This window comes from Drosophila innubila, assembly GCF_004354385.1.
Source record: "Drosophila innubila isolate TH190305 chromosome 3R unlocalized genomic scaffold, UK_Dinn_1.0 2_E_3R, whole genome shotgun sequence".
Taxonomy (NCBI): domain Eukaryota; kingdom Metazoa; phylum Arthropoda; class Insecta; order Diptera; family Drosophilidae; genus Drosophila; species Drosophila innubila.
Window position 1 is genome coordinate 5,065,779 of NW_022995380.1, and position 20,332 is coordinate 5,086,110.

At 38.1% G+C, this 20,332-nt stretch overlaps 4 protein-coding genes and 1 long non-coding RNA gene across 10 annotated transcripts in view; 3 read left to right on the top strand and 2 right to left on the bottom strand.

Annotated features, from left to right (window-relative positions):
• Nucleotides 1-20,332, top strand: part of LOC117789638 (protein tramtrack, beta isoform) — a 35,786-nt gene that overhangs the window by 14,312 nt on the left and 1,142 nt on the right. For 3 of the 6 annotated variants that reach the window (XM_034628700.1, XM_034628701.1, XM_034628702.1), the window contains exons 2-6: nucleotides 815-1,142; nucleotides 1,238-1,720; nucleotides 1,793-1,897; nucleotides 1,967-2,051; nucleotides 7,567-10,331. In XM_034628700.1, the coding sequence (XP_034484591.1) occupies nucleotides 999-1,142; nucleotides 1,238-1,720; nucleotides 1,793-1,897; nucleotides 1,967-2,051; nucleotides 7,567-9,194 (2,445 nt within the window). In that variant the 5' untranslated portion in view covers nucleotides 815-998 and the 3' untranslated portion in view covers nucleotides 9,195-10,331. Of the gene's footprint in view, nucleotides 1-814; nucleotides 1,143-1,237; nucleotides 1,721-1,792; nucleotides 1,898-1,966; nucleotides 2,052-3,292; nucleotides 4,654-7,566; nucleotides 10,332-20,332 lie in introns of those variants that run through there. The other 3 variants (XM_034628704.1, XM_034628705.1, XM_034628703.1) reach the window with 3 other exon arrangements.
• Nucleotides 4,729-19,492, bottom strand: LOC117789643. Its single transcript, XR_004617920.1, has 3 exons — nucleotides 19,432-19,492; nucleotides 12,599-12,610; nucleotides 4,729-4,742 (listed from the first exon to the last, which is right to left on the bottom strand). It is a non-coding gene; the product is annotated as an uncharacterized LOC117789643 (long non-coding RNA).
• LOC117789641 (cleavage stimulation factor subunit 1) lies at nucleotides 10,784-12,315 on the bottom strand. Its single transcript, XM_034628707.1, has 3 exons — nucleotides 12,176-12,315; nucleotides 11,249-12,113; nucleotides 10,784-11,186 (listed from the first exon to the last, which is right to left on the bottom strand). Exons 1-3 carry the CDS (start codon nucleotides 12,244-12,246, stop codon nucleotides 10,848-10,850), a joined length of 1,275 nt encoding a protein of 424 aa, XP_034484598.1. The 5' UTR covers nucleotides 12,247-12,315; the 3' UTR covers nucleotides 10,784-10,847.
• Nucleotides 12,771-13,898, top strand: LOC117789642 (nucleolar protein 16). The gene is made up of 3 exons (XM_034628708.1): nucleotides 12,771-12,936; nucleotides 12,997-13,296; nucleotides 13,585-13,898. The coding sequence occupies exons 1-3, from the start codon at nucleotides 12,839-12,841 to the stop codon at nucleotides 13,823-13,825; spliced, it is 639 nt and encodes a 212-aa protein (XP_034484599.1). The 5' UTR covers nucleotides 12,771-12,838; the 3' UTR covers nucleotides 13,826-13,898.
• On the top strand, nucleotides 17,292-20,331 carry LOC117789640 (elongation factor 1-alpha 2). The gene is made up of 4 exons (XM_034628706.1): nucleotides 17,292-17,357; nucleotides 17,859-18,727; nucleotides 18,796-19,001; nucleotides 19,918-20,331. The coding sequence occupies exons 2-4, from the start codon at nucleotides 17,905-17,907 to the stop codon at nucleotides 20,275-20,277; spliced, it is 1,389 nt and encodes a 462-aa protein (XP_034484597.1). The 5' UTR covers nucleotides 17,292-17,357; nucleotides 17,859-17,904; the 3' UTR covers nucleotides 20,278-20,331.

Sequence of the window (20,332 nt, forward strand, 5' to 3'; positions counted from 1 at the left end):
TTTATTTTATAACTTGTAGTATATTTTCATAAATGTAGATAAATGCATTTTAGTCAATAAAAGCTCAATAATTGATGCATCTAGTTGTTTTGCTTACATCACTATTAAATATTATTAAATAAAGGACCGAGTGTAATCAAAAATGTCATAAAATGCTTGCTAGGTAGCTTTAATTATTTAATATACTGAACTCTAACAATCATAAACTTTATTATAAAATGTAAACTTCGTTCCGAAAGAACAGTTCTTCTAGTATGAAGAACATGTGAACTAGCTGCATGTTTTTCATATTGGAATGTTCTGCTGGGTCACACAATAAGGCTAGCAGAGTCGGACACACACACACGCACTAACACACAGTTACGACGCTCGCTCCGCATTTCGATCAGTGCGTGTTTTGTATGTGTGTATGTGTGTGTGGGCGTATTTGGTTGTCTTTGTTGTTATTACTGTCGCTGTTGTATTGTTGTAATTTGCCCATTTGAAACACATTTGAAATTTCCATTTAGATTTCCTCATTTAGCTGTTGTTTTTGTTTTCCTGTCTGAGCTGAGTTGCCTGCATAATATTCGGACCTTTGCCGTCTGTTTGACCTGGCGACCCTGTTAAATTAAATTTTGTTTGCATTTAATTTATGAGCGAGTGACGACGCGTAGAGCAAACGGTTCATTAAAGGGGGATCCCCTACTCTTAAACCTTACTCTTTGCCAGTTTCTAGTCCTTTTCTGTCATCTAAATAAATATAGTATAGAATTGTTAAGGATAAATTCCTTAGAATGTTATTAAATATATCTGATTTTATTTTCCTTTGCAGCATTATTTGATATTATCGTCAAAATGTTGAAGTGTTGAGCACAATAATCAAACAAAAGGACGTCAAGGATATTAAGTTGAATATTTGTTAGTTGCATGCAACTCGCTTACATAAATACGGAACATATTTTCCGCAATTCTCGCTAATTAACGTGACGACAATCAACAACCAAAACGGCTTCCAAATGAAGATGGCATCTCAACGGTTTTGTCTGCGCTGGAACAATCATCAGAGCAATCTGTTATCTGTCTTCGATCAGCTCCTGCACGCCGAGACCTTTACAGATGTGACGCTGGCCGTCGAGGGACAATACTTAAAGGCACACAAGGTGAGAACGATAACCTCGAAAAGAAATTTCAACTTGAAAATAAAACTGAAAACTAAATCTGAGTATGTTATTTTTGTTTTTTGTTCCATTGACAGATGGTGTTATCCGCCTGCAGCCCATACTTCAATGCACTGTTTGTAAATCATCCGGAGAAGCATCCGATAGTCATACTTAAAGATGTGCCCTATTCGGACATGAAATCCCTGCTAGACTTTATGTATCGCGGTGAGGTATCCGTGGATCAGGAGCGTCTCACAGCCTTTCTACGTGTGGCCGAAAGTCTGCGCATCAAGGGCCTCACCGAGGTCAATGATGACAAGCCCACGTCCGCGGAAAGCGCCCCGGCGCCACCACAACTGCAACGCATACAGCCGTACCTGGTGCCGCAGCAACGGAAGCAGCCAAATGTGCTTGCCGCAAATGCAGCAGCTGCCGCTCTACACGCTGCAGCGCAGCCATCTCTCCTCAGTTCCGCCCTAATGCCCAAACGGAAGCGGGGAAGACCCCGCAAGCTTTCAGGCAGCTCCAATGGCACTGGGAACGATTACGATGAATTCGAACGCGAGGGAGTTTTGAATGTAAGTGGACATTTCAAAGAGTTAATTCAATTAAAAACTAATGAATGCATTTAAATTCATTAATTGCAACAGGACTCGGATATGGGCAATGGCAAACTGGGCAATGAATCATATTCCGGCAACGATGATGCCTCCGATGACAACCAACAAGAGTCTGGCAACAATGATGATCTGAATGTAAGCGATTACTTTATTATCATTATCTTATTTATCATTTTCTGACTTAACAAATTTGCCAACTTGCAGGAAAGTCGCGACTCGCTGCCCTCAAAGAGATCAAAGAGCGGGAAAGATCAGCGCATGGTACAACAAGATGACAACAGCACTTCCGGTGAGTTGATCCGATCTGATTACACTTATAGTTTCACTCTCTTTTTGCATTGTTCATTCCAATCGTTAAGCTATCCTTACTTAAGTATTATCCATTTACCACTTACTTTATGTACATATTTATAGCATTAAGAAAACACCATCAATCAATCTACATTTTATAGACAATTATCAGAATCAATTTACAAAACAGAGACCATCACAAATACTTTAAACGTTATTAAGGAAAACAGCACAATAAAACAATAAACATAAACAATTATACAAGAAATACAAAAAATACGTAACATTCGAAACAATCTCATCTGCAAACATTTCGAATTGTGTTATCGGAAAAGCTAAAAGGGATTTACGCATTTCAAATAGGAAAGGAAAATCGAAAAACGTTTTCAATTCAAAATCGCGTCGGTTCCTTATTTTGAGTGAAACAAAAAAAAAAAAAAAACAAAGTTGTGGGAAATGACAAGTTAAAAAGCAAGAAAAGTTGAGAAATTCTAAAATGTGAATAAAAATCGAGTGGATTCGTTTGAAACGCGGCATTTGGCATTTGCTTTTTTTTTGTTTGTTTGAATAACGCATCCTGCGAGCTCCAGGTGAGTGTCCCCAACAACAACAACAGACGCTAGTATGATGCCAAAGAAATGCAAATCCACAAATGCTAAAAACAAAAAAGAAAATATAAACAGATTGAGAGAATTATGTGAAGTTTATAATCGGGTTTGATGAGCTCACAGGGATTTATGGCCGACGCTTAAACTGAAAACTTATCAAAAGAAAATTGATCCAAATTCATTTGCCAGTTTAACGAATTTTCCAAATTATAAAATTACAACTGAAAATGAAAGAAAATCCGCGTAAATCGAATATGAAAGAAAATCGTTAGCTGAATGAAAGAATACTACTATTATAAATAAATGCGTGCAACAACAAACGCTGCTGAATATATATATATATTTCTCCACAAAATATCAACAACAAAATGTATGAAATAAACTTTTCGAACTCGAAACGCGTTGCAAAAATATGTGTGCAATAAGAATATGAATATACATATACATATATGAAAATGGCTTGAAAATCCCTATAGCTTTTCCGATCCGATTTGAAACTAGAGTTGTCTCTTCTCTGATCATTTGTGTTTTTGCCTTTCTCTTGCATTGTACACACACACACACACACACACAAACACACACACACATTTGATAGATCATCTATGAGTTAACATTTTGCATTTCTTTGTAGATGGAAACGATAGCGATGGCGATGGCATGGACACTTCATACATGGAGCCACAACTAATGCTGGATGAATACGATGAGCCCGTGGAATTCAAGTATAATCCATTGACGGACAACTCGCCCTCGCAGGAACAGACAACGACAACGGAGAGCACTGGCAGCCATCATCACCTCAACGAGCAGGCAAGACAGCAGGCCTTCCTCATTGCCGCCCAGCGGAAACATCAGGCTGACACAGCCGCCCTGGCAGCAAGTGCATCAGGTGCAACAGCAGCAGCAGGAGGAGGAGGCGGTGGAGGTGGATTGAAACTGAATATTATTGGAATTGCGAGCGGTGGGGGAGCCAAGTCGATGGTCAGCATTCCGAAGTTAACGCCCATTGGCAAGGTGAATGCCGCCTCAACGCCACTGGTGTCACCCGCATCGTCGTCAGCGCCCAAGCCTCGGGCACAGAAGCGGCCCAAGCAGCTCAAGCAGAATGGCGACTTGAAGAACGAGTATGGACAGGAATACCTCCAATTGTACAATAGCAACGATGGCTTCAAGCTCAAGTCCGAGATGCTTGGCGGCAGCACGCCCAATCTGAGCAGCAGTGGAGTTGGTGGAGTCTCTGCAGCCGCCGTGAAGACCAAACTCAATCTCAGCAGCAACATTGGCGAGGGGGAGACAGAGGGTTCGGTGCGCGACTATTGTACCAAAGAGGGGGAGCACACGTACCGCTGCAAGGTCTGTTCGCGCGTCTACACGCACATCAGCAACTTCTGCCGGCACTATGTGACCTCGCATAAGCGCAACGTTAAGGTCTATCCATGTCCGTTCTGCTTTAAGGAGTTCACGCGCAAGGATAACATGACGGCGCACGTGAAGATCATACACAAAATTGAGAATCCATCGACGGCCTTGGCCAGCGTTGCGGCTGCCACATTGGCCAATCAATCGCTGGGCGCCTCAGCGGCAACCACGCCCACGCCCCCAGACCTAAATGCGCAGAATTCAAATCAATCTCTGCCAGCGACAAGCAATGCCCTCTCCACCTCATCATCCTCGTCCACGTCTTCGTCAAGCGGTTCCTTAGGGCCGCTCACAACGGCAGCAGCGGCAGCTGCCGCGGCGCAATAAATTGCATGCAACAATTCCCACACACACACACACACACAAGCCGCATATTCCAAAATCAAAAAAAAAAAATATGAAAAGAATAATGAAAATATTTTGAAAATTATGAAAATTATGAAAATTAGTTGAAAGGAGAAAAGGCAGCGCCAGGCGCAACGTGTGCCTTTTAGGTGGTTTTATAGGGCGGGTTATAGGCTATGGGATGGGGCTGGGGGATTGCAGAGGCAGAGACATTTCAGAAAGGAAAAAGATTTGTTAATTTTTTGTTTTTTAGTTATTTACTTGGCTTTGATTTTAAACAAAAGCGTTAATCTCAGCATTGAGTTTAAATTTAAATTCTTTTCTCCCTCTGTTGAATATTTTATTTCTCTAACTTCTCACCCTATGATAATATTATTTTTTACAATTTTAATTTTTTATTATATATTTTTTTTATCTTATTCATACACACGTTGTGCAATTATTTTCGATTTCGAATCCGGTTTCGAACTAGTTTTATCACAATACAATAAAAATGCTACCGTCTGCGTCTCGCAATGACAAATACCAATCTATAAATACCAATAGCGTAACCACATTTAGGTTTACTAAACTACACTAAACTAAACTCAAAAATATCAAAATTAATACCACATATATGTACGCATATATATGTTATTCAATAATTATTATTTATAATTGAATTAAAAGTGTACTTTTGACATTTTTATTTGCACACCGCAGCGGCCTTATAAAGAATGCAACAGTAACAATAAAAGTTACAATAAACATAAACAAATAACTATAAAAAAAGAGCACGTTTAGTTAATGACAACTAACTAAACGATATACATATATATAGATATATGTATACATAAATATGAATATCTAATTATGACTTTGGTATGCGTAGATATAGTCTATTATTTTATATATATAATTCTATCGATATATATATATATATATATATTTATATGTATACTGAATAACATTATGATTATCATATTGTTTTACGTTTAAATGTTAATCATGTAATATGTGTGAATCGTGCGAAAGGAGGGAGGAGCGCAGATCTACCTTGTTGCCTTCAAATGAAGCTAGTTAAAAGATGAAAATGGGGACAATTGTGAAACTGGGAATGCGGTCGGTTTTCTTCAATCATGTCCGCCGACCCGTCCCAACCAATAATCAAAGTAAACCCAATCAATCAATCAACCAATTTAAACATACAGCTCGTTCGAGGGATTGCAAATGTTTCGTTCGAGTTGTGTGAGCAACGTTAAATGTTAATAAACTAATTGTAAAAGCAACAATAATATACAATATTAATAATTAATAATGATTATGATAATGATTAGGATTACGATTATGATAACGGTTATAATAACAACTAACGTAGTCTTAAACCAACTATGCAAATAATTTATCAATCTATTACACTTATAATAATTATAAAATTACAATTAAAAGTAAAATTTATGTTGTATATCGGAGGCTTAAATTACCGCCAAAGAAACGAAGCAAAACAAAACACAAAAACCACAAACAAAAGCAAAAGCAAAGGAAAATGCGAAAAACAAAAAGATATGTATGTAAATTCGACAGCAGCAAAAACAAGAGATAAACAATCAAAACAAACAAAAGTTAATTATGTAAAGCAAAAAGAATAAACACGATCTCCAAAAACAAAAATAATAATTTTCATAATTGAACAAAGAAAGAAAAAAAAACATAAATAAATGGAAATTGAATTTGTTGCAATCAGAAAGAAAACACAGCTCTAATTTTTGTTAGCATCGATCGAAGATAAAAGAGAAGAAGAAGAAGAGGGAAGTTAAACAGCAATTAAATAATCTGTGTAATAAATAATAAACAAACTGCGTGTCTACGCTAATTTATTAAATGTAATTTGTTTTTAATTCTTTATTTAGTGTTAGCTAGTGCAATTTATGTAGTTAAGTAAACGCTCTATCCACCAACTGACCCAACTATCAGCCTATTCAACAAAAATAAAAACACTACAATCGCAACAAATTCGATATAAATATGTTTAAAAACTATAGCTTACCCAAACCACAACAACAATCATTATAATTTGGCGTTAACACACACACCCACACTCACATACACACACAAATACAAATACATATTTATATTGTATGTACTATATTTTAACTTTAATTATATTAGTTTACATTTATAATAAATATGTTTTATTATTGCATTCAAGAAACAGCGTTAAATGTAACTAAAACACACTACACACATACACCCCAACACCAACACTCACACACTCAAGAAAATCCTAGCAATTTTCTCTCGCCTTCCAACTCGAAAAAATACAACTATAGAGATATATTTCTACTATATAAACTTCCATTATAAATAAATAATATTATAATTAAACAGTCATGCTTTTGATGCCCAAAGAAAACAGAAAAAAAAAAACAATTTTTAACCAGAACTTGTTGCACAGGTAAAATATGGTTGAATGGCAACAACAATCTTCCACACACTTAAACAGAATCAAAATGTTTTTTCAGGAGGATTAGCAAAAATGCAAGTTACAAATAAATCAAATCAAAAAAAACAATACACATACAAATTTTGTAAAATTTATAAATAATAGTAAATCACGCAATATTATTCAATAAAATAACAATTTTGTTATACATACATAAACATATGTATTTTTAATTTTTTATTACAAAATGCGTTTAACGATTAAAGATTATTTTTGTATCGATGAACTTAAAATCGAAATTAAAAATGAAAATGAAACTAAAACTGAGAAGAAAAATAAAATACACTCACAATACACACGCAAAAAGAAATACAGTTCTGAAAAAGAAACTAGTTGTTTGGACTTTATTTATTATTATTAAAGCTTTCGGCTTGCCGAGACAATATTCTATAATATAGTTATCTGAGCCGGATTTATGTGCACTTCTTGTAAAAGTTTTGGAAAAACTCATCATAATGATTTTATCTTGAAGTCAAACTGCGGAATTGATTTGATTTAAATGATGGACAGTTTTTACTTATAGGCGTGGAAATATAAATGAAGAATGGTAACAAAATATTACTTTAAGAACTATAGTTGTGTATACATGAATTTTATTTAATTTAATTTATTAATTAGACCCATAATTAATGAATAATTTTATTCTATGCCTTTTGCAGCTGCTCAAGCAACTCCAGAACTCTCACAGCGTCTTTTCGGACCGCCAACATTAATTCCCATAACAACAACGACAGCAACTGAGGCAATATCCATACGTGAAGCAACAACTGAGAATGCCACGCCCACTTCGCTACATCTGCCCACTATTCTGGGCCTTAAGATACGAGCCATTAATCCAAGCAATTCAGCAGCAGCAACTAAAACAGCAACTGTGCCACAAAAGCAACAGAATAACAATTCGTTGCTAAAACAACAACTGCGTGGTGCCGCCAAGGATCCGGATACTTGCTCCTTACCAGTGACGGTGCCTCTGCCCCTTCCGGTGCCCGTTGAGGAATGCGTCAAGGAGACACCGCAGCAGCAACAGCAGCAGCAGCAGAAGGAAAACAGTTGCAGCGCTCTGCAATCGTTGGCCAATGCGGCGGAGCGACAGTCGCAGCAAGCGCACAACAACAACAACAACAGCAGCAACAATAATGCCAGCTTGCACCAACAGTTGCTGCTGCACATTGCCGCCAATGCAAAGCACAACGCCAGCGACTATTTCCAACAACAGCAGCAACAACAACAACAGCAGGAGCAACAACAACAGCAACCAGATGCATCGCCAATGGCAGAGGGACAATATGTGGATGAGGACATGGATTTTATGTCACTGAGCGAACCGCAGGATAAATGTGATGAGCCCGACCATGAGCTCTTGACACTGGCAGACGAGAATGCCGGACTGCCCGGCTATCAGGCATCCGATGGCTTAGACGAGGCAATTGCACCGACTGAAGAAGTTGGCCGTGAAATCACCAGATCAACGGCACCGACAAGTTCCACGCCCAAGCGTCCCGTACAACGGCGTCGTGTGCGTCGCAAGGCACAATCCACGCTGGACGATCAGGCGGAGCACCTGACGGAGATGTCGGTGCGTGGCTTGGATCTGTTTCGTTATGCCAGCGTCGTTGAGGGCGTCTATCGCTGCACCGAGTGCGCCAAGGAGAACATGCAGAAGACCTTCAAGAACAAGTACAGTTTCCAGCGTCATGCGTTTCTCTATCATGAGGGCAAGCATCGCAAGGTGTTTCCCTGTCCGGTGTGCTCCAAGGAATTCTCGCGTCCCGATAAGATGAAAAATCATCTGAAAATGACACACGAGAATTGTACGCCACCCAAGGACATTGGCACCTACAGTTCGCTCAAATATTTAATCTCAGCAGCAGCAGCTGGAGATATTCACTCCACGCTCTACCAACAACAACAACAACAACAGCAGCAGCAACAGGAGCAATTCCAGCGTCATCTAGAGGAGCAACAGTTGCAGCAGCAGCAACAGCAACAACAACATGAGCAGCAACAACAGCTGACTGCATTTGAATGTCAGGACAGCACACTTCTGTTGCCGGATGTGAAACAGGAACAGGAACAGGACACTGAGCACGAGCTGAGTAGTTATGCGGCAACCACGCCCACAGCTGCTGCAGCGGCCATGCTGAGCTTACAGAACGATGTCATCATCAAGAACGAGCTACAAATCTCGCCATCTCCATCACCATCGCCCCCGCCTCCGGCGATGTGTGCGGTGCCCGAGGGCAAGAATCTGCCGAATCTGGCGAGTGCCGCACAAACTGCAACGTAAAGACTTTCCTTTTGACTCAAAGAAGTGACCAAGAGACCAAGGAACCAACGCACAAGGACGATATCGAGAACGAGTGCCTTAACTATAAATGTAAAATACTTAACAATAAGCAATCTTCAAAACTGAAACACTCAAATCAATAAGCAATAAGCAATAATGAATATGAATTAGATAATTTAGTGAATTTCGATAATTAAGCAATCATATTTGTATCACAGATTACTTTAACAAGGTTCCGTCCATAAAGCCTTAAGTACTACATTTAATTCGATTTTAAGCAACTTTTTATGAACTATTTTAATTGCAACTGATACAATTAGTAATTAGGAAAATACTAAGATCCCACTGCCTGAAACAGTAAACTGAACTAATTAAATATAATTAATTTTTAATCATAAGTAAATTTAAACATTTAAGTACTCGCTAAATTCGTTTGGACCATTAACGAGTAGACACCGTCCAAGTAATTCAACTCGCTCTTTTACTCGATATTGTGAAAGCGAATTCATAAGCATTTTTTGTTTATTCAATTATTATTTTTATTTCCTTTGTGATTTTGTTAATCATCCGATTTACATATGTTTTTTTTTTCCATTGTTTATATACTGTATATAGTATTACGTTCAATACTCAAAGTCCGTAGAATAATTGGTATGTTTTATTGGTTGAAACAAGAAATCCAATCAATTGGCTATTTGTGCAATTATCAAAAATAACTTCGAGGCGCGTCATGAACCCAACCCACAATTTGGGTTCTTTGCCCACGAGGATGTTGTAAACTTAATTATCGACTACTTAATTATGCTCTAGCAGACTCTTAGCATTATATTCATATTATTTATAATTATAGTTTTTAAGGCATTATCGTGCACCAATTCGATGCACATCAAAATGCGCAAGGGACTTCCAGTGAAAAATTAACTGATATTTTATACATACATAATTACATCATACAATCCTAGTGTCCTCTATATATTAAAATAACCAAATAAAATGAAAGGCGCACAAATCGTAAGCACAAAAGTACTCAGCATTTGTATTATGTATTCTGATTTCAATATTTACTTAAAGCAAGCATTACGACTTAACTTAACAATGCGCTCAATAAATAGATTTTATACGACATAAACTCGTGAACATTAATAGTGTAATCATAATCTTATTCTAGAACTAAACAACTGTTTAAAAATGTAATTATTTATTTAAATTGCGCGCCAATTCAGGACATTCATTCAAATGGGAAATTGTTTGTGGCGCCATCTACCGACAAATGGTAAAACTGCCAAAGTAAGTACTTATAGCTATTTTTTATTCATTGCATTTTAGCTATCTTTGTTGGCGCCATGTGGCAACATTTGGGTAACTTTGCTAAAAATTAATAATTTTTAGAAAATTTAAATTTCAAAATTACATCAAATTAAGTTAAACATATTAATGAAGGTTTCATGCCAAGGGGAGAGAAGTTACTTATTTAATTCTGAAAAGATATTAATAAATGCTGAAATTCTAGCTTTAAAATCAAGAAATTGTTAAATAAAAAAATTAAAAATTGTTAGTTAAAAAAAGCGATAAAACTAGCGCTAAAAATATTAAATAAAGCGATTCATTCTTGTAAAAGTTTAATTTTATTAGATTTCTTAGCTTAAAAGACGCTTATTGATTATTGGCACGACGATACCAAAAGCGGGCTCGGAAATCATCGGAGCAAGTAAGAAAAGCGGGCGCATTGGGTGAATGAGTTATATAGCGCACGGGTCCGTTGTGGCCGAGGGAGTTGAGGGTCAGACGACATCCATTACGAGAGTTCCATGAGCACAGAGAGGTGGTTGCTTCGTCTGGGAAGAGTACATAGTCTTCGGTATGGTTGAAGACAGCCTCAGCCTGATGCTCCTGCTTGCCGGTGGTGCCAGCGCCCGTATAAGTTTGTATTGGTCGACTGGTGCATAGCTCCCACAGATAAACAATAGAGTCCATGCCAGATGACAGCAAATACTAAAAGAAAACCAGATAATAAATCAGAGAGTAAGCATGACATACAAAGTGAAAGTACTCACCTTTCCGTTTCGGGTGAACTGCAGGGAACAGATGGCGGCACCACTGTGTGCCTCGGCAATTGTGTTGATACAACGACCACTGATGCCGTCCCAGATTTTGATATCACCATCAAAGCTGCCCGTCGCATATAGCTTGGCTGTAGGCGAGTACTTGACACACGTAACTCCCGACTTATGCTGCTGCGATGGAATAGCGCTGACAAAGCACTGCGTGGTGTGTACATCATAGATCCGCAGCACATTGTGCTCAGTACCAATGGCAATGTAGTCGCCGGTAGGATGGAACGACACACACAGCACCGGCTCGCAGTCGGTGAGCACCTTGTGGGCCTTCTTTACAGATGGCTTGGCAATGTCGAAGAGCTTGACGGTGCCGTCACGAGAAGCCGACGCTAAAATGTGCTCCTTAGGATGAAACTCAAGGTATGACACCTCATCGGTGTGATCATACAATGTGCGTATGACTGGATGACCCTGTTGTTCACGACCCGGCTCAATGTCCTCTGGCGCCGACTTGGCCAACATGCGCTCCACATCCAGAATTTTAATACTCGCATCGACACTGCCGGTTGCTACCAAGGAACCATCAAAGCTAAACGCTCCGGCACGGCATGCCTGCTTGTGAGATGTCACATATGCTGTTTCATAGGAATGCGGCTCCGGTGCCAAGGCAGATGCCTCTGGCTCAAATTCCAGGTCAATGCCGGGCAACACGTCGTCCGTATTGCTCTTATCCTTCTCGGACATGGTTTGCATTCCCGATATCATGACGTGCAGCAGACGCTCACTTGGCGCACATTGATCCGCCTTGACCAGCATCGAGAGTTCCATTGCGAATTTCTCCAAGCCATCGTACATTAACTGGCTACACAACCAGAATATAGTTAATTAACATGCCATGTGAATGTGCGAACAGATATCGCTTACCTTATCATTAACCGGTACAATATCTCCCGGTTCTTAACCAAATTGTGGGGATCTAAAATTTCGTCGCGCATCTTTTTGTTTTGTCTTTATAATAATATTGGCGATAACATAAATGTTGACAAGCTATATCGATAATGGGTATCAGTAACTCGTTCATTTTTCAGTCGTGAACTAAATCACTCATTTAGTTCATTATTCAGTTGGTCAGAGTTGGCGCCATGTCGCTAAATTTAAATCAAAACGCCATAACTTTTTAATAAACTAATAATTTTTGGAAAATTTAAGATGAAAAATTACATAAAATTAATGTAAACATTTTAATGAAGTTTTGAGCCTTTTCACCCCAAGAGGAGAGAAGTTACAAAATTAATTCTGAAAAAATTATTTAAAAATTGAGAAAATTGCAACGAAAATTCTGCAAACTTTAAAAAATTTCTGGCATCAAAATTGAGAAATTGTCAAAAAATCTAGAACAATTTTAAGTTACCAATTTAGACAGATGACCCAAAATGGTACATATTGCCTGATCTGTGAATTGAACAGGGTGGCAACTTTTGGTACAGGTGGCAGCGCTTTGTCTCTAAGTCAACAGCTGCAACACGTGCAACTTGTTTTGTTTTATTGAGTTAACTTGAGTTTCTGTTAGTTTAATCGGAATATAATATGAAAATCCGTAAGAATCATGTTCGTAAGCGTTATCGCTACAATGTTAATCGCAAAACACTGAATAAAACCCGTAAAAACAGTGGCAAAATTAAGGAGTAAGTTTTAAATGCGTCTTCATTTACTTTGTTTATACTCAAAATTTTGTTGCTTTTTAGTCCTGAAATGAAGAAGTTGTGGATGGAAGGTCAGCGCGTGGGTACCAATTTCAGTGAAATGGGATTGGCCAAAGATCCCAACAAGTCTTTGGGCATACCAAACTATAAACGCGAAAGACTCGAGGCAGCAAAAATTGTAAATGGTTTTATAGAAGAGGAGCTCGATGATGAGGAATTGGCGGCATTGGGCCCTAAGAAGGAATCTGCAGAAGAAGCACAGAGTAGGAAACCCAAGCGTGGTCACGTCGTGCAGGAACTGGAACAGATGGCAATTGATAGGCGAGCAGACCCTGAGTTCAGGTAATCTTATCATATACATATGTGATATATTTATATATTTCAAGGATACTACCTTTGAGAACAATTAATTTTTTCTATTAAATTTCTTAGCAGTTCTATTACATATTTCCAGAGTAATTGTTTTGACAAAATAAAATTTCTAAGCAATTGTATTGTATTTTTAAAAAAATTTATTTTTTAACTTGATTTAAATCCCATAAAGTGCATTTTTAATTTTGTCAAAACAGTTGACAGTTGTATATGGATATTAATTTATTAATGTACTATTTTAAATGACTATCATTCCAGATTACCCAAAGGCGTCGTCAAAGAGCTGTCATATTTCCTTAACAAACACAAATTTAATTATAAGGCAATGGTAACAGATCGTCGCAATCATGGCCAATGGACGTGGAGGCAATTTCGTTTGAAGATTCGTAGATTTATGTCGATTCCAGAACAGTTCAATGAATACCTCGAACAAAAGAAGCTGCCAACTGGTGAAAAACCAGATTGGCCAGAATACGAATCAGACAGTGAATGGAAATAATTGTGGCTGACATCTAAAGTAGTACATAAGTATACTTATATATGGACATGAATACATAAGAATGTTTAATTAACTTCTGAAATGCTTTTGCTGTTTCATGTAAAAAGTTTTTAAGCTCTGAATATATAAAAATATACTTCAGAAATTATAAAGTTATATTCTTGCTAATGTAGGCCAACGGTTCTTTCTATGTTCATCATAAATGTATTGTTTTTGCAATCAGGGGTATACCCTTAAAGGGGTATTATAATATTGTCAGGATATGTAACAATTGCATAATAAATCTTATTTAATGAGCCTTCGCAGACCCATATATATTCCTGATCAGTCAGTTCGAATCCCTATATAACTGCCTTGGGAATGATCGGTCGAAATTTCTCAAATAATTTTTTTTTTATATTGTCCTTTGTGGTTGAAAATAGAACAAGAAGTTTTACAGTGTGAAGAACTTCGCTCGACTCCCACCCTGTCTAGCTAAAGGTGACCAGTCTTGATTGAAATAATAAAAATATACACCGTCAAGTTATCAGAAATATGTTTTAAAGATCATAAAGAATACAAAGCAAAAAATGAGCTTAGGCGACAAATTAAAAAAAACAGATATTGTCCTATATTGACCTCTGACTAGTTTATCATATAGCTGTATAGCAACGATCGATTGAAAATCTACCTTTAGTATGAAGAAACTTTGTTGTTGTTTCTGTAGATATCTTATCAAATTTCACAGATTATGCATTTGGTGTTTGCCTTAGATATCCTGACCATATTTTGTTTAGATCGGAGTTCAATGTTATGTATCCGCCATAGGAGCGATCGGACCAAATTGCATGTTCTGCAAGCGTATTAAGTCTTCGGCGTGCCAAAGATAGCACCAATCTCTTGTTGAATTTTAAAATTGCCCGCAATTTTCAACGTGTCCGCCTATCACACCCATTCCTTACCCCAGTTGGTTGGTGGCTACTCTGTCATTTCATCGGCGTTGCATCATCGTGCAACGTTCGGCTCGACCCCCATCGTCAACCGACTGAATGTCGCTGTCGCTGTCGATTTCTGTCTTTCCGTTTTCTGGTTTCGAGGTAAGTGCACGTACTTACTTTAGGTTCGTTCGTGCAGCGTTCATAAAATCCTTAAATAACGTTACCATTCATAATAATCGATTAATTAGTTGGGTGTAAAATAACAGTTAAAATCTCACGCTAATTCCGCTTTTGAATATTTCCATAAATTTCGCATTCCACAACTGTGTAAATCGCTTTGAATTTCGTGCGTTTACCGGCCGGTGTCTCATAGCCAAGTTTTGCATAATACGAGTAAATGCATGGTGCAATACATGTGTAACGGTATCTATGTATACATACATATGTACATACATATATTATTGATAAAATCGTAAGAAACACAAATAATTCAGTTATTGCAGTGTCTGAGTTTTAAGTACATTGGAAAACTTATATCTACATATGTATGTATGTATTTGAATAATCCTGTGTGCACATTATGTACAAGTATGCTTTTCTCTTTTCCAAAATTTCAAAATGGCGGCTCAGCTCGGTCTGCCTGAAGAAGCTTTACAACTCTGAGTGTGTGTGTGTGTGTGTGTGTCAGGTGCACCGTTGCATTCAAAGTATGTGTGTTGTAATTTGCCAAGTTTATAATGAAATTCAAATTGATTTACATTCTTATAATAGATACGTAAAGTATTAACGAACTTCACATGTTGTATGTTCTTTTTTAGTTTATAATATGAATTATAGACTAAAAATCAATTTGCCGTCACAGAGAATTTACCGCTAAGTAAATGGCCGCTAACCGGGACATATGTACATACATTTGTACTGACATGTACTTGTAGTTACAGTTAGTCAAACAAATGCTTTGACCAGATTAAAAACTTACAAATTTTCTCTTTCAAAATATATATACTTTAAATTCTTCTTTTATAATTCTTGTCTATCGTTCTTAAAACAATTAAAAAAAAGCAAAGAAAATAAATTTTATTATATTAAAGTATTTTTTAAAATGAAAATAAAAAAACCTATGTTAAAAATTTTTTTTAGTAAAGATTTTCTAGAGTAACTGTTTGTTAATATGTATGTATGTAGTTCGGATGACGTGCTAATCTGTGTGTGAGTCTCCTCACTCCACTGCGGTGAGGCTGCATGTCGAAAGTATTTTTACATTTCCCTTTTGCATTCTTCTTCTTTACAATTTGCACTTAAATGCAAATACGAAATACGTATACACGTGTACATACATACATATGTACTAAGTATATGTTGTTAAAAATAACTAGAGAAAAATCTGCAAGTTAAATTTGTTTCTAGGGTAGAAAATAAATCTCAACGCTTTGGCCTCATCACAACACACACACTTAAGTACATACACATAGTAATGCAAGCAAGTGTTGTGACCAATTTTAAAATTTGCAAAAGATATATAATTTTTTAGTTTTTTTTTGTTTACAATAATTTTTATTCATGACTATGACTCTGAGAACAAGATACAAAAATAAAAGTGATTGTCATTGAATTAAAATATTAAAAAAAAAAAAAATTCAGACTTTTTACATAGTCAAAGCACTTTTTTGACTAACTGTCTGCACATAGGTATGTGTGTGACTGTGAATGTTTGTCTCCTTGTTGTTTTTGCTAGTTTATCCAAGACGACGACCAACGGAAACGCTGAGCAAGTGCAACCCGAAGCACGAAGCAACGGCATTTTTGTTCTCTCCATGAGTATGCATTTGCTTGAGTGTGAGTCTGTCTGTGTGTGTGTGTGTCTGTGCAGTTTTTCACCCTTTCAAATCGCCAATATACTGAATCAGAAAGAGCACACGAATGCCTCAAATGCCGGTCGGCGAGTACACGCACGCACACACACTCACACGCACACACACACACACCTCGTACCGTTGCAATCAGTTTTCCCACCAAAGCGTCGCCATCATTGATTTTCGCGTCCTGCTTTGCGTATGATAAAATAGCATTGAAATTGTTGACAAACGTCAAGTCAGCTACCAAAATTCATTTAAATCATAGTCCTCAAACGAAGCTCAGTTAGTTCCTTGTTTTGGTTTTGCGAGTGAAACCGATTTGATGAGCACTGCAGGTGCTGGAGGGTGGTGTAGGGTGGGGTGTGGGTCTGGGAGTGCATTCGGCGACATCATCGTCGTCATTCGGCTGCTTCTCGCATTTTACATAGACCTCCAGAGTCTCTCATCGTTTGTCTGGGTTCGCTATTGATTTTTCGTGCCGAGAATTGAGACTTGGTTGCATACTTATTGCCCAGATTTTCCGGGCATTGACTAACGGGCAGACGTGTCGTGCGGTCTGGGTTTTTCTATTTTTCAGTTTCGGTATGTCAATTATTTTCTTAATTGCATCTATTTCTTCACTCTGTGCTTATTGAATATAATAAATTAAATTTAAAGTTTATTCGCATCAGCAATAAATAGAATATTTCCATTTTCCAGAATTGCAATTGTCAATTGGAGCACTTGCAAGCGGCAAGTCATAATCAAGCTTTTTTCCAGGTGAGCTCAATTTTTTTAAAACATAGGTGTGACATGTTCAAAAAGTTATTCAAGTAACTGTTTATTTTGTAAGTGAAAGCTTTTTCTTTATATGTTACTATTTTTTTTAATTAAAATAAATTAAACAAAAAAAAAACAAGATTCATTGGAATTTTTAAAAAATAAGAAAACGTTTTTTTTCTGCTAAAACAGTTACTTGACATACTGTAAATAGGTGTGCATGTGCACATATATATGTATATGTGTATATGAATACTTGGCTGCAGCATTTCGGTCTCTACACCGCGAACAGAGTCGCGCCCACACCCACATCGACCCCTATATAGACACATATGTAGTCCTCATGTCTATGCTCACTCGTGTCCTCATAGCACACGCCTTGTTCTCTCTCTCTCTCTCTATCTCTCTGTCTATCCTTATACCTACATTATATATATATATATATATCTATGTGTACACCCACATTCCCTTTTTTGATATGTGTGGCTATATTGCATTCAGGTTCTATAATACAACTATAAAGGGACATTGTTGAATTAATAACAACATGGGCAAGGAGAAGATTCATATTAACATTGTGGTTATTGGCCATGTCGATTCGGGCAAGTCGACCACCACCGGCCACTTGATTTACAAATGCGGCGGCATCGATAAGCGTACGATTGAGAAGTTCGAAAAGGAGGCCCAGGAGATGGGCAAGGGATCGTTCAAGTACGCCTGGGTGCTGGACAAACTGAAGGCGGAGCGTGAGCGTGGTATTACCATCGATATTGCATTGTGGAAGTTCGAGACGGCCAAGTACTATGTGACCATTATTGATGCACCCGGACATCGAGATTTCATCAAGAACATGATTACTGGCACCTCGCAAGCCGATTGTGCTGTCCTGATCGTTGCCGCCGGAACCGGTGAGTTTGAGGCCGGCATCTCGAAGAATGGCCAGACGCGAGAGCATGCTCTATTGGCCTTCACTCTGGGCGTTAAACAGCTCATTGTTGGCGTTAACAAGATGGACTCAACGGAGCCGCCGTACAGCGAAACGCGCTACGAGGAAATCAAGAAGGAGGTCTCATCCTACATCAAGAAGATCGGCTATAATCCGGCCTCGGTCGCTTTTGTGCCCATCTCCGGCTGGCATGGCGACAACATGCTTGAAGCATCCGAGAAGATGCCCTGGTTTAAGGGCTGGACCGTCGAACGCAAGGAGGGCAAGACAGAGGGCAAGTGCTTGATTGACGCGCTGGACGCGATTATGCCGCCCCAGCGTCCCACCGACAAACCGTTGCGATTGCCCCTGCAGGATGTCTATAAGATTGGTGGCATCGGCACAGTACCAGTCGGTCGTGTGGAGACGGGCATTCTCAAACCAGGTTGGTTATTTTACCACACATGCTCCTTCCCACAAGTGTTTTACATTTTGATTACATTTTGCTTGCAGGCATGGTGGTGAACTTTGCTCCAGTTAATTTAGTCACTGAGGTCAAGTCCGTGGAGATGCATCACGAGGCTCTTACAGAAGCCATGCCGGGCGACAACGTCGGCTTCAACGTGAAGAACGTTTCGGTTAAGGAGTTGCGTCGCGGATATGTGGCTGGAGATTCCAAGAACAATCCACCTCGAGGAGCTGCTGACTTTACTGCTCAGGTGGGTAGACATGCATATTAGCAGAGTTTGGAATAGCTATTAAAAATAGCTTTTATTCAATTATAAAAAATAAGAAAAAGGGTATATTGTGTTCGTTGGAATGTATGTAACAGGCAGAAGGAGGCATTTCCGACCCCATAAAGTATATATATTCTTGATCAGCATCAACAGCCGCGATATAGCCATGTCCGTCTGTCTGTCCGTTCGTCTGTATAAACAATATGATGTCAGAGACTATAGTATAAGAAATATTTTGGCACACAGACTTATAAAAACCCCGCCTCCGAAGTACTAGCACACTTCCGGTTTTTAAGATAAACGGCTGTTTTTGGTAGTTAATGTTATCTGTTATTATTATCTATCATCAAACTTGATCGCATCAATATCGATTAAACAGAACGGTTTTAAGTTTTAGTTTTTAAAGAAATACAACCTCCTAAAAGTATGTAACGGGTATTCCTATAATCGGGGTCTCGACTATAGACTTTCCATTTAGTTTTACATAGTTTCTTTCACAAGTTAGTTCAATATTTCAGTCAACAGTCAATTACTTTTAAATTGGATTCGATTTTATCAAAACTCAACTATCAATCCAAAACTTCAAATAAACTTTGAATAGTAAGAAAAATCTCAATTAAATTTAGTAGGGAAATAAATAAATAAATATTTACTGTTGTTGACAAATTACTTAGAGCTTGCTTTTTCAAGCATTTCCAAACTCTACTGGTAGAATTCAACTAAAATAACAATTCATTGAAAAAGTAGTTGAAATAAAGTAATTTACTGCTGACTGGAGTATAGAACTAGCTTTGTCAAATATAATTATTTTAAGCTGAAATAACTTCAGTAAGCAAAAATAAATGTATTTATTAGTTAATCAAATAACATAGACTTAATGATTAACTTGATTCTACAGGTTATCGTTTTGAATCATCCTGGGCAAATTGCCAATGGGTATACTCCCGTTCTCGATTGCCATACGGCACATATTGCATGCAAGTTTGCCGAAATCAAGGAGAAGTGCGATCGCCGTACGGGCAAGACCACGGAGACCGAACCGAAGGCCATCAAGTCGGGCGATGCGGCCATCATAATGCTTGTGCCGACCAAGCCGCTGTGCGTTGAAAGCTTCCAAGAATTTCCGCCTCTGGGCCGATTTGCAGTACGTGATATGCGTCAAACGGTTGCCGTCGGTGTCATCAAGTCGGTGAACTTTAAAGAAACGACCTCGGGCAAAGTAACAAAAGCCGCTGAGAAGGCACAGAAGAAGAAATAACTAGGGTGTCAGCAAATCTGTAAAGAAACAAATAACACTCAATCACAACAACAAG